Raw genomic sequence first — 16353 nt, 5'->3', positions numbered from 1 at the left:
GTGGGCTATAAATACAGTAAGAGGAAAGGAGGCCTAACAAACTAGTGCATCACAAAAGAGCAACTGCAGATTGATTTCAAGGCTGAAGGCCAAATTTAAGTGTTGTTTTCTGTGTTCCCTATGATCACAAAGTGAGGAAGAGAGATGAGAGCCACTGGACTCAGTCAAGGGGTGCCTAATTATTTTAAGAAATCAGGTCTTGTTCTGGGTTTGGGGTTTTTTTTATTCCCCTCTTTTTTACTGAATTTGGTGGACACGAGGCTATCCGGAAAAGAAATCAGGCTTGAGGATTTCCATTAATATTCAGGGGGAAAAACCTCACAAAATTTCTGTTAAAGAGTTGGTTCATGCCAGTCCCCTCCCAGGCACATCCTATTTCTATGGCCTATAAACCAAAGAGACTGCAAAGAGCAGAGATGACTGAAACCTCTTTAGCGTGCGAAGTGAGAGCCATTGCTCTAGTTTTTGTAATAACAGTGAGTAGATAGGTATAAAATACTGTATAAATACCAACTAAATAATTCCTTCAGTAGATATGGAAGTAGGTAATTTGTATTGAAATGTGATTGGTAATTTGTATTCAAACTTAGGTCAGAAAACTTTAACTCAGGCCCCCCAAGTTTAATAATGGATTTATCGTCCCAAAAATGAGTGTTGTGGTTTTCAGAGATGGCAGGTTGGTCTGCTTTCACTGAACTCAGCCAACATTGCCGAATTGTCTTTTAAAATATACATGCAAGTTTGAAAGTTATGTCTGGAGCTATTTGCCCAAATGCATCTTACAGAAAATGGTGCTAAGACTCCAGATTTCAGCTCAGAATTTCTGGCCACCTGTTCTCAGGCACAGGATTTGGGTGTACACCGTTCCTAACAGGGAGAAACGGGAAAAATGTCTAATTGGGGAGGTTTAGGTTGGACTTTAGGGGAAATTCTTCATAGAAAGGGTGATTAGACATTTGAATGGGCTGCCCAGGGAGGCAGTGGAGTCACCGTCCCTGGAGGTGTTTGCTTCCAGCAAAGTCTGGACGATGGCACTTGGTGGTATTCGGTCAAAGGTTGGACTTGATGATCTCAGGGGTCATTTCCAACCTAACTGATTCTGATAAATCTGTTCTTTTAAACAACGCTACCAAACGACGAAGCATCTCTGGCTTGCAGCGCGAGATGGGAATTTTTTTTCTGCACTGTGTTGGATGCGGAGCGAGTCTCATTTAGTAACTCTGTGTGGGTGAGGCTTTCCGGGGCACAGCGAGATAAAGGCTCCAAACATTCTAGCAAACGCGGTCCCAGGGATACTGTTCCCGCTCGGTGCCCAGGGAGCGGGACAGCGGCCGTGTCCCGGCCACCGTGGGTGCCGACGGGGCCGGGCCGGCCCCGGCCCTGCCGGGCCCTCACGCATTGCGGGCGGGGGGAGGGGGAACCGCGTTCCCGGCCCAGACTGTGCATGTCCGAGTGACGCATTGCAGGTACGAACCCACCAATCAGCGCCCTCCTTACGGAGTCTCTGCACTCCTCGGCATTTTTTTCCTAAGATCCCCTTCCGCCCAGGGAAATAGTCCCTCGCCCTGCCCCCCTGTGCACCCCCGCTCCTCTCCACATCGTTTCACAAGCGCAGACCCCAGTTTTTCCTGCACCTCACCCTTTCGTGCGCCCGGGCTCGGGGGCTTAGGGGCACAGGGGCCGCGCTCTGGGCGCGGGGGGGCCCTGCCTAGAAGGGCGCGAAGGGCCGGGACTCGTTTCGCAGCTCCGCTCGCTGCCGGGGGAAGGGGAGGGGGGAGGGAGCGGCGCGGAGCGATCCGGGCGGGCGGTGAGGCGGTTTATGAGGCGCCGGCGGCGGGCGGGCAGGGCTCAGTGTGAGGCGAGCCGTGCAGCGGGCAGGTCGCGCAGCGTGCGCCCCGTGCAGCTCTCAGCTCCCACCGCACCCCGCAGCCAGGCCGGGCCACCATGGTGAGTCCCTGGGCACGGAGCAGCCGCAGGGTTCGGCGGGCGCCGCTGTGGTGCTCGGCGTGTGAGGCGGGGGGTGGGGGCGGCTGGCTTGGGTGCGGATGGGGGGGGAGGTTGGCTGGTGTGGGGCGAGGTCGCCTGCAGAAGGGCGGGGGGGAGGCAGGGTTGCAGGCGTCCCTCGCTTCGGCCGACGGGCTTAGTCTGGCGCGGATGGTCCCGCTCGGAGGCGCCGTGTGCGTGGGAGGAAGTGGTGGCGGCGGATGGGTCCCGCCCGGGTCCCTTTCCCGCCCTGGGGCGTTGGTGCGGATTCAAATCCAAACGGCCCCGGGGTCGGCGGGAGCGCCGTGAGGCGGCGCTGGGCGCGTGCCGGGGGGGGAGCGGTGGATAGCGGTCCCGCCTGGGAGGGGACCTGGGGCGCTGGGAGCAGGGGAAGGACCTTGCCACGATGGCATCAGCTCCGCGTTCTTATCGCTTTCCCCCTCCCTGTCCCTGGCGTGTGCGGCTGAGAGTGCCTGGGGAGGCAGCCTAAGATGTCCGGCTCGCTAGTGAGGTGTGCTGCGCCTGGTCATAATAATGCACTGCGGAGCCCTGCAGCTTCTGAGCAGCATGATGATGAGGGGCAGGCTGTGCCTCACTGCACCATCGCCCTCCTCGCTAGACCTGTTGTCAACTCGCGTTGGAGCCCCTGCCGATTCCGTGGTAGCGCCTTGGTGTTGGCGGCTCTGTTGGACAAGGGATTATTTGTGTTCTGTGTGTTTTTTTTTTTTAAGTCAGTTTTGGCTTCCCGTTTTGGTCACTGCAGAGGACAGTCTTGCGTTTATAATTTTTTCAGTGATGCCTTTAGGACTTTAATCCGCTGTCGAAATAAAGCGCATTTTGTGGGATCGGAGAATTGTTTCAAATTCGGTCTAGACGATGTGAAATTAGGTTTTGTTTTTGGTTTTGTTTTTTTTTTTTTTAAACAAGTGGATAATGAGAAACGTACCAAAACCAATTTTGTTGCAAAAGCAGCACCAGTGATCACTTAGGGCTATCTCCGCATTAAGATATTATCTCTGCATTAAGATAAGTATTGTGGAATTGTCTTTTCATTCATTACGTGCTTCTGAGGAATCAGATCACTGTCAGCTCGTCATGTCTAATGTGAATGATGGGTACTTAAAATTTAGGTTTTTTGAAGTGCTCTTTCTGAGCAAAGAAATTAGGTGAATTGAAACCTGAATTGGTTCTTTTGCTTGAATTGTGAACCTATACAGCAAACCATCTATTAAGGAGGGGGGAAAAAGAATGGATCTAGCAAGCAAAAGACTTGCTGCATTTAATCATCATCTGTAGAGAACCAAAAATGGAGTATCTGCAAGCAAGGTCTGTGTTAAAATGGGTGTGTCCAGGAGGCACAGTGACACTGAATGTGGTTATAGTTCATCCCGACAGACCAAACTGGCTCAACCTGTGACTGAATGTTGTCCAGTACTCCCCATGCTAGATAAGGCAGAATGATCTGCTCCTAGAATAAGCTAACCTACCATAAGCCTAATTTTAGTCCGTATATGCTAGTCTGTGTGGTTCTTGTTCCACGGTTAGTCCTGCCACAACAGAACTGTCCCTTCAGATCCGATGCCTGTGAAATACACCGAAATGCCGAGTTTCAGAGAGGAACAGTGTTTGCGATTTGCTGGTGGCTCTTTATCAGGCAGTGTTAGTCAGTCCTGTGGAGGATCTCCCAAACTGGTTACTGCAGAGCAGCTACGGCTGTAATGAAACACTACCTCTAGAGGCTGTATGTGCCACAGAAACCGCCGCACACACAACAGCTCCCCTGCTTTTCTAGGAGGTTTAGAGTCTTTGTCAGGGCCTCCGCACAAACTGGGGGTGGGGGGATGGGAGCTACTGCAGTGAAAATGAAAGTACTGCAACGTGAATCACAGAATGCCGTCTCATATCTATGATGGCATCAGGAGTTTTTCAGGTGGGTCTTGGCCATGATAAAGGGCATGTCAAACCTTCAGCATAGGCACGTTACAGTCAGCATTTAAACGTTTGGATCTGAAGTTGCGTTGCCTCGATCAAAGTGCGCACCCTGTCACAGGTATGGTGCACGATAATCTAGCTTAAATTCGGGGCATAGAACTCCAGGAGGCCCCTCTCGGAAGGGCACAGTGGCCTGTAACTCGCGCGCACGGTTCCAGGCTGATAGTCCTCCACCTGGGTGGCACGGGAGGCAGGGATCTGGCAGGCTGCTGGCTCCGCCCTTTACTGCTGTTGCGCAGCAGTCCCTGCAGAGCCAGCACTGCAGAGTGCAGATGGTGTTTGTTCAACCTTGCCCCACCTCCCCCCTTATCTTTCAACTGCTCCATACCTGTGCCTTCTAATAAGGTTTGTGCTCTCCTCAAACAATGTACCTCTTACAGATACTGTCAGAGCTTATCCAAATTCATGGTTAGGGTGTTTTAAGTTTCTGGAAGAGTTAGAGAGGAGGAAGAGCTTGAGAACGCTTAACAGCTCACACATTGCTATGTCACGTCTTCATTAAAATTGTTTGTATAAAACAGTACGTGACTCAACTTGGTAACCCATAAGTACTGACCTAAATAAACTAGGTTCTTGTTGCTTAAATCTGATCTGCAGCTTTCTGTGGGTATAAATGTCTTATGGAAATGTAGCACATCGTTCTCCTCACTCGAACAGTAAAAATGTAAATAGCATGCAAAGGTAGGAGCCTGTGTTAATGATACTCTCCAGACAAGCAAAAATCCGTTAGGCTTCTGCCAGGTGACCGGCAGAATACTTCCATCCCAAAGCCTAGAGTCGAATCGGTGATGTTCTCAGCAGTGTTGCTCCACCCTAGTCTGTTTTTTGTTCGTTGTTTGTTTTTTGTTTGTTTTTTTTTTTTTTACAAAAAGTAGAGCCTACATGGGGATACTTCCTACAGCAGCTGAAATTTGGACAAGTGGAATCTGTAGCTTCCAATACCCATTGGCTGCTAGTTTAAAAGTTGCTCATCAGGGAGGTCTTGGTTCTTAAAGTAGGTGAGCCCCAGGCAGTCTGAGAAAGGAACTGATTGAGGCCTTTGTCTTGGGCTGTTGCTGTATTGTATGCAGATTTTTTTTTTTTGGTAAGCAGTTTAGCTCTTGTATGGCTGCTTGAGTAGCTGTCTTTCCTTCTGTTGTAGGAGGAATAACCAGCAGCTGGTAATTTCTAAGTTTGTATGCAATATAGGAATGTAATTCAAATTGTAATTACTTAAGTAAAAATTGACAGGTGGTGCATATACCTTTTTCTGAGTCTTCCCTTGACAGATGGTTAATGTGTAGGGAGAGTGTGGTGGGCATGCCTAGTGACTGAAAATTTTTCTGTCAGTATTGCATTAACTACAAAAAGGGTTGTTGCTGAAATGGTCACAACGGGAACAAAACTGAAAATGCACTGTTGAGCTTAGGCAGTGAATGTGTCTTTTCTGTATTTTAGTGTGGGTTTTACTCTTCAGTGGGGTACTATGAAGTAAAGAGTTCAAGAAGCTTCCCTGGAGGAAATGTGTGGCCTTGTTACTGGAATTGAATTGAAACTATCCAGAATTCGTTTGAAGAATAAGCTGACTTGAGACCCTGGGAAGGTGTTTCTACACTCCTCAAACACTTGTGCTCCTTCAGGAGCGAAGTCCATTTTGGGTTTGACCTCAAAGACTGAGGGTTTTTATTGCTGTCAAATACAGTTGATTCAAAACTGGTGATAGATGCAGAAGAGGTATAAACTGGGGTTTACCCAACTGATACAGAAATTACACCCTAGACCACAAAACCTTTCTCTGCTGGCCCTGTTAACTACCTGGTAGCTGAGTCAGTGTAGACAATGGTCTGAAAAGGTCTAGACAGGTGCACGTCACTGAAATGACTGTTTTGGGCTGAAACTGGTGTCTTGTGTTTTACAGCCAGGTCTTGGACATGTTAATCAAGGGATGATTTAATTCTAGCAAAGAGTATATTTTTCTAATTTTACCATTGTAACTTAGCAGAAGATACTAGTCTGCCTGAAATTTGGCTTTTGGGAGTTACTGCTGCATTACTTAGACCTAAAGTGTTTCATTTGAAACTGAGCATGGTAGTGTGCTGTGTCAATGAGGTTTTTAAAACCAGTCTATAGAGAGGGGCCTGTGTGCCTTGAGCTTGGTAATGTTGCTTGGGCAATTGATTGATAAAAGTGGTAATATATTACTTGGGTGTATCAGATATTTCAGGGTCAGGAAATGAGGATAGGCTACCAGTTTTACTTAGCAAGCAATCCCGATGACTTTTGAGCTGTATTAGTTACAACTATTTCAGAATGCTATAGATAAGTCATGAAGAGCAGCTGCCATATTTAGAGGTTTCTACAAGTCTTATTTTGCCTTGAACTTTTGGTACAACTATAATCATATTCTCTTTTATTGCAGGCTGATCAACTGACAGAAGAGCAGATTGCAGGTGAGACTTTTGTGCTGTGTTGCTATTCCTACTTGACCTGGCGCATCTCTTAATCCAGTGGCAGTCTTGTGTTACACAAGATATTTTGCTTTCTTAGATACTAAAGCAACATGGTGGAATGTTTTGATATGTTACCTAAGTTTTAAAGGCTCATCTGGATACAATGAATGTGTAGTTAAACAATCCTCACATCTTTACTGGCTAATAGACTTGTGACTCTTCATTTTTGTCTCATGACTACAGAATTGTCTCAAGTGCAAACTGAAAGGGGGTGAGGCAGGGGGAGAGTGACAAGTCTCCGGTGAAGGCTTGGAATCTGCAGTACTTTTGTAACAGAAGGCAAAAATAATGTACTGTGCTGTTTCCTGTCAGCAGAGATGTTTCAGAGTGGCTCTTGTTGATGACAGCAGAGATTGGCTTCAAGATGACAACTCTTAATATTCCATATTTGGAACTGCATTTTGTGCTTGGACACAAGTGTTGTGTGTGTGCTGTTCTGATGGTCTGGCACTTGCTCTGAAATGCTTAAATATGCATCTCTTATATCTTAGTATTGGCCCCTTAACTATGGGTTACGTGCACTTATAACTGCTTATTAATGACAAAAACTTTGCGTTATCGTGTCTGCTACTCATGCAGGCTGCACAAACTTGGGTGTTTCTTATTGTTCTCTGTAGACTTATTTGAACTCCAGTAATTGATGTGACTTAAAGCCGGTCATGCAGAATTCAGCTTTGCCAAAGACATTAAAGAACTTTAGGGTTTTGATCTGACAAGTGTATAGTGTTAATACTAGAAAGTCTTAGTGTGCATAACTGTCATGTGAATTTATTCTTGAGGATGTTAGGGTTCTGCTAATCTAATAGTGCCAGGTCAACCATACAAATAACATCCTCTGAGAGATACTGCTATTTAATGGTGGTGTATCTCTTAAAGACACTATTAAACAGAAGTGTCATTATGAGCTGGTTTGTTTTTGCCATAATTGCCAAATCTGAAGTGTAAGAACACTTTTCTGTAGCTTTTACACTTTAGAAGCTTGCTTTTACTCAAAGGAGACTAATTATGGTTTTGTGGAAAATCCTTAGTCTATTTACTTGTTGCCATGGTACTGTCTTGTGAGTAAGCACAAGCCAAATTTAGTTCAATTTTTTTTTTTCTGGAACTGGCCTACATATCTTAAAGGTTTTGTGACGAGTTTAGTTGGAGCAGGCTTTATCAATTGTCACTGCTGTCTTTTCAATAATGTTGTTCCAGTTCTTAACTGTAGAAGCTTTATTAGTTGATGTAGCTGATTATGGAATATAAACAGGAAACTTGTTACCTTGGGATTAGTGCAAATTTTAGCTATTCATTTATGATGATATAATTCTTGGAACAAAAAGTGAGTATTGATAAGCCTGTCATGCTGGAATAGAGGTTTTCATCTGCATGGAAGGAATAAAAGTATATCTTTAGTGTTAGTATTCAGGGTAAAATGTCCTACCACTTTCAGTTCAGTTATTGATATTTCATTAAGCAAATGTGTTTGCAAGAAAACCATAAACCATGAACCTCAGAGGTGAAGACATGAGCCCACTGGTGGTCCGTAAGGGAACCATCCCCAGTGCTGCTTAGGAAGGGCTGCAGCTGACTAAGCAGTCTGCTTAGTTTTGCTGCTGAAGGCCAGTGTCTTCCCATGAAGACTTCCAGGTAAAATTTGTGTGTTCTGCATACTGTGGCTTGGAAAACTTGAGCCACTGCCACTGTAACTGAGCTTCTCTGAAGATACCTAGCTTTTAATTTGAAGGTAAACTTAGTAAATGGTACTGCAAGGTAGTGACAACTTTACCTTTCCTAAATAAAAGGCCAGAATACTTAATGCAACCATTTCTCCTGGGCTTAAAATTTTCCACCTGTGCTGCAAAGCACCAGAATAGAGTTGTTAAAGATTCAAGATGTTATTTTCCATGGAACTCATTAATCATATAGGACTGAAACTCCTCGTCAGTGTAAGAAGAGGTGAAGCTTCCCAGAGTTTGTTCATACAAGAGACTGAATTTTGAAAGCTGAGTAGGTACAGAAAGTGAATACTGGCTGCAGTTACATTCAGTAAGAATTGAAGTTGCTAAGTCCAGTGGCCATCCCTTTGGTTAAGCGTTGTATTAAAAAGGTACGTAGGTCAGGACCACTTAATGTGGGTGGTCGAGTGGGGGAGCAGCCTGAAGATGCCTTTGTCCCAAAGCCAACTGGTTTACTGAGCTATCCCTCCTCCCATTAGACCTCAGGGTTCTAACTGGGCTCTGAACAAGTAGGCCTATGTATGGTGTCTGTTATATCTTGTTCCTTTACTGTGCTGTGCTTCTCTGTTGGGGATCTGACCGCAACAGTGATTTTAAATTGATGCCGTAATAGAAATAGACATGTTTAAGTGTTGAGCTCCTGGTAGCTGTGAAGAGAACAATCGACATTCTCTTATAAAAGTTCCAGACATAGCTTGCTAAACTGTGCAAGAGTGGGAATGGTAGTCCTGGTTCACTGAACATATTAGGTCACTGAAGACTGCTACTTCATCTGGAAAGGTGATGTGATGCAGAGATACCTCAGAAACTATGGTGAAAAAGAACGTTTTGAGCTAGGGTGGTGGTGTTAACATTCTGTTGGATTAGCCTTTCTTTCATGGGGCCTGGAAGTAGTGTTTTTCGTGATGCAGGACGCTTTTCAGAGGGAGGAGACCTTGTAGCCTTACGAGAGAGTTTTCATTTGCAATCTGGTATGGAGAAGTGGAATAGAGAGGATTTGCTTCACATGCTACTTGGAGTCATAAAGTGTATGAGGTCTGTCTTATAACCTTATGTTACAGGAAGCCAGAATTGAATTACTCACTAAACTTTAGTCATAGCTGCCTTCACTAGCCATGGCTGCAAATCTTCAAAAGCTATGCTACATTCCTCTTGTTCTCATCTGAACTGTATCTGTGTAGGTTGTTACTCCTTTGTTCTAATTACTGGAGGTGGTTCCCAGAAGTGGTTAAAGAGGTATTTTAATTGTATTCCTAACTTGATTCAGCATTTCAAATGGGAATATGCTGCTAATCTTTGACTTGCTTTATTTTCCTTATGGTTATGCTTATGATTTTTAGCTGGTTACTTCTTAGCCTACAGCATCTTTGAGTAAAAGAAGGGTAGAATTGTCCTTTGAGTGGTTCCTTTCAGGTGTTCAGAACATACCACTGAAAAGCCTATTTTTGTAGAAAGAAAGCTTTTAAATTTTGTGTTAAAAAAAGTTAAGTATTGCTTCTTCTAAGCAAGGTCACTGCAATGCTGAGAAGTCTGCTTCATGGTTAGGTTAGTGATGGTTGACCTTCATGTGAAGGACAAAGTTGTTAACAGCTAAACATTTTGAATAACACTTGAGCACTTGACTCTTCAACTTTCCCCTCTTGAGGTCCTTCCATGTTTGACTATGAACTTCTGTACTAGCCTCGACCTGAAAGCCTTTCCTTCCCTGGTGTAAAACATAAACCTATTTGTTACCTCTAAGATAACTGAAACTAGTCCCAAAGACTGTTTGGGACTGACTATAGGTACAGGTGCTTGGTGATTATACAATACTGGCTTCAAACAGTTTTGTTTGGTCCTGTAGTATCCTTGCTCCAATTCTTATGGGCTAAACAGTGGGAGTTGGCTTTTGGAACACTTCAAACTGTTAGATGTAGAAGAGTAGGGCTTTTTTCCTGAGACTTGATTGTGACTCTGGTATTATAGCTGCATTCATGAACTATAAAAAGCCTATTTTTGTAGTTTCATTTTTAACACTTGGCAGCTTGTACTTACCTCAAGGGTTTCAGAGTATGAAGTGGATGAGGTAAGACTTCATGCAGGTCATGTGAAAACACAGTTTTTACTGTGACTAATTCTGGTCTGGGAAACCCACCATCTGGAATGCTGGCTGCTTGGAAATGTTGAAAAAAAAAAAAATACTTGGAAGTATTTCTGATGAAGGAGTACCCTTGAGCTGACAAGTTGTCCAAAGGCATGATCTTAGGTGCTTTGGAAGCTGTAAAAGGATCTGAACTCTAGAAGTTAAGATTTTCATGTTTAACTGTCGTGTGTATGAGCTACTACAGCCCAGTGAGCTCGTTTAAGGTCTGGGGCCAAAGACAAACAGATGGCATGGATTAAAACCAGCTCCATTTTTGGACTGGACAATTAAACATGTTATGCTTGTATTAATATTCCTGGCTACAATACAACCATTGTAGGGGGTTAAGAGGTAATGTTGAAACACAGCTAAAGCAGTCTTAAAACTAGTCAGAAACACTTCTGTGAGTGCTGTTTCAGGATGCAGTAGGGCCAAAGCAATTTTCTAAGCAGCTTTTCAGAAATGAAGACTCCAGTGACTTTCCTCCTTGAACAACTGTGGTAGCGTTGCATTGTTCAGACATCTGTGTCTAGCAGAAGTGGGTTATAATGAGAAACTTGGTTTTAGTTTGGTCTTTTTCCATTGGCTCATCTCCTCAATTAGTAATAAAGGTGCTGTTAAGCTATAGCATTTATATTTTAAGTACCAATTTTCAGTTTTCTCACTTAATTCCATGCTGTTTTCTGTTGAGATACAGTTCCTGCCAAGAATGTGGATCATTCTAGTTCCAGATAGCTATTTCAATTCTGTGTTAAGAATCCTTTTCAAGATAGATAGTAACAAACATCTGAGTACTTCTGAAATGGATGACCTTCCATCTTAGTTTAGGTCAAAATGTGGTTGATTAGTAGACTGGTTGGGTAGTTTTTCAGATGTTGGTGCTTTGATATTGGCATTACAGTTATACTGGCTGAGCAGTATACCAGAATTTTCTTGCAAGAATGAAATCAAGTACCTTAGAACAATAGGCAGCAGTGAATTAAGTTAACTTTTCAAAGCTAAAGGGATTAACTTTCTTGTTGTTGTACAGAATTCAAAGAAGCTTTTTCACTATTTGACAAGGATGGGGATGGTACTATAACTACAAAGGAGTTGGGGACGGTGATGAGATCGCTTGGTCAAAACCCCACAGAAGCAGAGCTACAGGATATGATCAATGAAGTAGACGCTGATGGTAAGACTTCACTAATAAGTAATTTAATAAAGTGCATGAAACACATTTTTCTAACAAAGTGATTGTCTTTCAGGCAATGGCACAATTGACTTTCCAGAGTTTCTGACAATGATGGCAAGAAAAATGAAAGATACAGATAGTGAAGAAGAAATTAGAGAAGCGTTCCGTGTCTTTGACAAGGTACTATAATGTTTACCTTAAATATTCCTTTTGAGAAAACTGTCTGACTTTTAATGTGCTTCCTCCTGAAACTGAGGGGAATTTGCAGTCCTGTTATCTGGAACCTGGATTGGCCAGTCACCCTAAAGTTCAGTCTGCTGTGGTTACTGTAGCTGAAAGTCAAATGAGGTGTCAGGATAGTAGCAGGTGACGCCGTTTAAGGTACTGCTTGTTATGATACTAAAATACTTGTACACAACTGGCAGGGAAATTGGTTTAAGTACTTAAAATAATGTTTTAAATCTTTCATGTAGTCTTTGCTAAGTGAATTGCTAAAAGAGTCTAAAGTTACTTGATTTACTTAAGATGCACCTTTGAGCCGAAAACATACGATGTGAAGTACCTTGGGTGTTGGAGAGGAAAGTCAGTTGAGTTAGTATACACTAGTACTTCAATATTTGGTGTTCCAGCTAGTGTGGACCTTGTGGCTTTGTGCTGGAATCCTGTTAAATAGGTAAATCAGATAAGTAGCTTGTTTTAAGAACCGCTTGAACCACAGTCACGTAATTTAATAGACATCCATCACCTAAGATGGTTGCAAAAGGTGCTGATTGCATTGTCAGTGGTATAAAAATGTCTCTGAATACGACAGCCAAAGTAGACTATATTGGATAGGTTGATCTTAAAATGTCTTTTCAAGACTAAGAGATTGGACAATGTTGAAGGTACGTTTTCAACTCTCATTTGCCTTGTGCAAATGCTAGTGGTTAAAGCTATGTTAACTTCTTAAAGTTCAGTTTGCTCTGCAATGTTCTTAAGTTATAGTTAAGTCACTAGGCCTTAGGCAAGTCTATTCCAGTGTTCCTTTTATCTCTCCCAGGATGGCAATGGTTACATTAGTGCTGCAGAACTCCGTCATGTGATGACAAATCTTGGGGAGAAGCTAACAGATGAAGAAGTTGATGAAATGATTAGGGAAGCAGACATTGATGGTGATGGTCAAGTAAACTATGAAGGTAAGGAGACGTTAACTGATTCTTTTTGTGTAGCACTTCTCATGCTGGTGCTTGTGTGGTTGCTTATAGCCACACCAAGTTTAAGTAGGGTAGTGTTCAGACAAGTTCATCTGAACACGTAGTGTTCCTTTAACTAATGTTCAATTAATATGTACATTGTGTACCTCTCAATGGGTTCAAGTTTGAGTGTTATTGCTGCCTTTGTGCCAAAGGCAGAAAAAGACTATTCAGCTGTGCAGTACAAGAATTAACTTCCTAAATCTAATGATGTCTAATGACCATTAGAATAAGCAGGTTGTCAGATGTTCACATACTGTTCTGTTCACTAACGAATGTTGATCTGACTGTAGGAATTCACTCATTTGTCATAAATGCTTTTAAAATTGCTTATTAATCAAAGGGGGAAAGCCTCTCAAATATGCGGAAGTTTCAAGACCTTTAGAAGACCTCTTCAGTATATTTCACACAAATCAGATGTAACTTTTTATTTCCTCCATTCTTTCTGGCATTGAAACTTAAATGAAGTAATGCGAGCAGGAGGAGTTCTTTCAGACAGGTGTTTGCAGCTCAGACACGCTAAGCTTGTTTTCATTTTAACTTTCCAAATGTACTGTAGGAAGTAGTGAGGGTATTTTCAGATAATACCTGTACTGTTTCTGAGGTGTAGGTGTGCTTTTCCTTTAAGGCCTCTTTGGTTGTGGCCTAAGGACGAGCACTCATCTGTGAGTGAAGAGTTATTTTTATGTACAAGGCTGCTGTTTCATCACTGTGCTTATGGGTTCAGAGACTGGCACTAGAGAGGATCATCATCCCTCTTGTTTCCAGTTGCTCTTCTGAAACTTAAGCAGCCAATTAAGTCAGTCCTTTTAGGTTTCCAATCTCTTTTCATTATTGTATCTGAAACTGTATGTTCCAGCACAATAAATGAATCCTATTCTGTGGGTTCTGATTTACTATGTGCCACGAATAAGCACTAAAGCCGTTGCTTAAAGACAGGCAAAATTGCACAACTTGGGCTGTTCTGCTTTGGAAAACAAGAAATTCAACACTGTACACCTACTTAACTGATTGTCACTTCAGTGTGATTTCTACTGTTAGTCATTCCTGAGTATCTCGTCCCCATCTGTAAGTCAGTGGACATGAGTAGTGTTTTATTTTGGAAGTAAGGTTGTTCTCTAGTTAACTGAGGGACCAACTTTTATAAAAAAGTAGAGGCCTCTTGCCTATTAAAAATAGAAGGGGGTTTAGGTGTGATTGGTGAAAGAGGGGACTGTCTTGAGGATGCTTTTATTTGACTGTAACTGAAAACATAGTTTTCAAACAATGTTCAGCACCAGTATGGTCACTTTTCAGATCTTGCAATTCAGTTTTTTTCTCTGAATAACTCATACAACTCTTTCCTTTTACAGAGTTTGTACAAATGATGACAGCGAAGTGAAGACGTTGTACAGAATGTGTTAAATTTCTTGTACAAAATTGTTTATTTGCCTTTTCTCTGTTTGTAACTTATCTGTAAAAGGTTTTTCCCTTACTGTCAAAAGAATATGCATGTATAGTAATTAGAAGGCCATTCCTCCATGTTTTTCTCCTTTATCTTACTGTCATTGTTCTGATTTTTGGAAAATTGATCTAAGTAACAAATGTTGCATGTGGCTTACTCTGGATATTTAAGCCCTTCTGCACATCTAAAGTTAGATGGAGTTGGTTAATTGAGGGAACATCTGGATTGTCTATTAAAGTAGCTTTCTTTAGGAGACTTAGGTATGACTAGTGTGACAAGTTACATTAAGTAAGCTAGGGTTTACCATGCATTAGCAATTCCTCAGTTAAAGCAACATGTTGGCTCTCCTTCTGTAGTACACAAGAGTTTATTCCCCTTTCTGTGATGGAGGAGGACTCTTGCAGTAAACTGAGGTTAATAGTATCTGTCGTGTGGCTAATGCACTGTAAAAGTCATTCTCCTAACTTACTTCACAGTAACTTGTTTGTGGCCATACCTGTAACATGTTGTTGAAATGTGGAGTCTTAACGTTGTGGACGATTGACAGTCAACAATATGAAACTTAAGTTGCACTAATGCAAAACGGGTGATTTATCCAGGTACTCGTACACAAGTTTTTTTTGTACTGCTGGTCCTGTACCAGAAAACATTTTCTCCTCTTGTTACTATGCTTTTTAAACTTTGTTTAGCCACTTATTTTAAAAAAAAATCTGCTTATGGCACGATTTGCCTCAAATCCATTCCAAGTTGTATATTTGTTTTCCAATAAAAAATTACAATTTACCCATACTGTTTCAATGTATCCTTGAATTATTTACAGGAATTGTTCAATGCAGTTGCTGCTCTATGTTTCAGTCTGTAGCAGTTCGGTTTGCTTATGCAATGGATTGGCTGTCTTAAAATAGCTTGGAAGGTGAAAACTTAGTCCTTAAACTCTGGCCCTTAATAGTATTGTTGACTTGAAGAAGCTTTCTTACTAGTAGTTTAAAATGTATTTTACAGTCTTGTGTGGAGCTTGGTGCTTCAATAAACTTACCGTAGTGACTGGCTATGCCCACTATCTGTAGACATTGTGAACTGGATGTTGACCTAGTTCAATAGTTGACCTAAAATTAAAATTCCTTGTTCAGACAACTAAACCTGTTTGCTTTCTTTTAATTATTTTGGAGTTTATTCCCTGTCAGCTGCTACATCGGGGTAACTTAGTCTCACACTTGGGCTTTTCTGAAACTGCCATATCTGAGTTCCCATTCAGGATGCAGCCAGCTCAAAGTACAGAAGAAAAACATTCTCTTACTCATTTGTTAATGAGCATAATTGTGCTTCTTGCACTAGTTTTTTGTCAAGGTTTAAATTTTTTTTAAAGCAGAAAACAAACCTGGTTTTGACCAAGGACAGATCTAAGAACTCAATGCCAAAGGCTGCTCGTGCCTGTTGCCTCTCTACTCTCCTGGCAAGAACTGACTTGACCTTACATGTGCTATATGGTTATCTTGTTTGGGGATTCTGGTGGCCTTTAAACAAAGCATTGGCCCTTGCATCTGGTTACCCTCACTGGTCCCAGCAGAGCAGTTACCTAATGTTTTAAAACTGTTTCAGTCATCTTTGAACTGTAAATGTAAAATTAGGACAGCTGTTCAATCTGAATTCAGGAACACTTAATCAAATGTTTATGGTCACCGATCTTAAAGCTCTGCTCTCTAAGGACTATGAACAGCTCTACTGGCTTTTCAAAGAGGCTTGTCAAAAGTATTTAGGTTGCCAGCATCAGAATTCCTTAGAACTGTTGTTTGTGCACTGGCAATCTGATTCAGTAAGCTTATGCAGTCTAAATTTTCTAGCAGTTAGGGTTTGCCTTCTACGGAATAAGTGACTGAAGCAACACTTCCCACCCAGTCTTCAGCTTATGGTCTAGGAGCCTGGGGACAAGACATAGGTGTTAAAGCTGGCACTGGTCAAGGATAATTTGACAGAACCATCAGAACAACCACTTGAGATTCTGAGTTGCTGGAGTATTGGAAATCTCATTTTTAAAGGTAAGTAATGCAAACAGGGATCTGACAAGAATTTGATTTTGCCGGTCTGGTGTCTTGACTTTGAGAGTAGACTGAGGATCACAGTTCAACCTATGCAGGCTTCTACAGCTGCACATGCCTGTGGAAGCATCTACAGTAAAAAGGAGAGGGCCCTCTCCAT

General features: G+C 42.5%; 1 protein-coding gene across 1 annotated transcript; it reads left to right on the top strand.

Annotated features, from left to right (window-relative positions):
- Nucleotides 1-1797: 1797 nt before the first annotated feature.
- Nucleotides 1798-15296, top strand: CALM2 (calmodulin 2). The gene is made up of 6 exons (XM_027748877.2): nt 1798-1947; nt 6374-6404; nt 11338-11481; nt 11555-11661; nt 12521-12656; nt 14066-15296. Exons 1-6 carry the CDS (start codon nt 1945-1947, stop codon nt 14092-14094), a joined length of 450 nt encoding a protein of 149 aa, XP_027604678.1. The 5' UTR covers nt 1798-1944; the 3' UTR covers nt 14095-15296.
- The last annotated feature ends 1057 nt before the right edge of the window (nt 15297-16353 follow it).

Source organism: Pipra filicauda, unplaced genomic scaffold (assembly GCF_003945595.2).
Source record: "Pipra filicauda isolate LSUMZ 115617 unplaced genomic scaffold, ASM394559v2 scaffold156_size1729456_pilon, whole genome shotgun sequence".
In the NCBI taxonomy this organism is placed as follows: domain Eukaryota; kingdom Metazoa; phylum Chordata; class Aves; order Passeriformes; family Pipridae; genus Pipra; species Pipra filicauda.
Note: the sequence above shows the minus strand (reverse complement) of the source record. Positions and strands in the feature narration are given on the sequence as shown.

Excerpts from the sequence above, each read along its gene's own strand:
- CALM2 (XM_027748877.2), top strand. Across the intron at positions 11,662-12,520 it reads CGTTCCGTGTCTTTGACAAG|GATGGCAATGGTTACATTAG; the intron begins GTACTATAATGT and ends TATCTCTCCCAG. Across the intron at positions 12,657-14,065 it reads TGGTCAAGTAAACTATGAAG|AGTTTGTACAAATGATGACA; the intron begins GTAAGGAGACGT and ends TTCCTTTTACAG.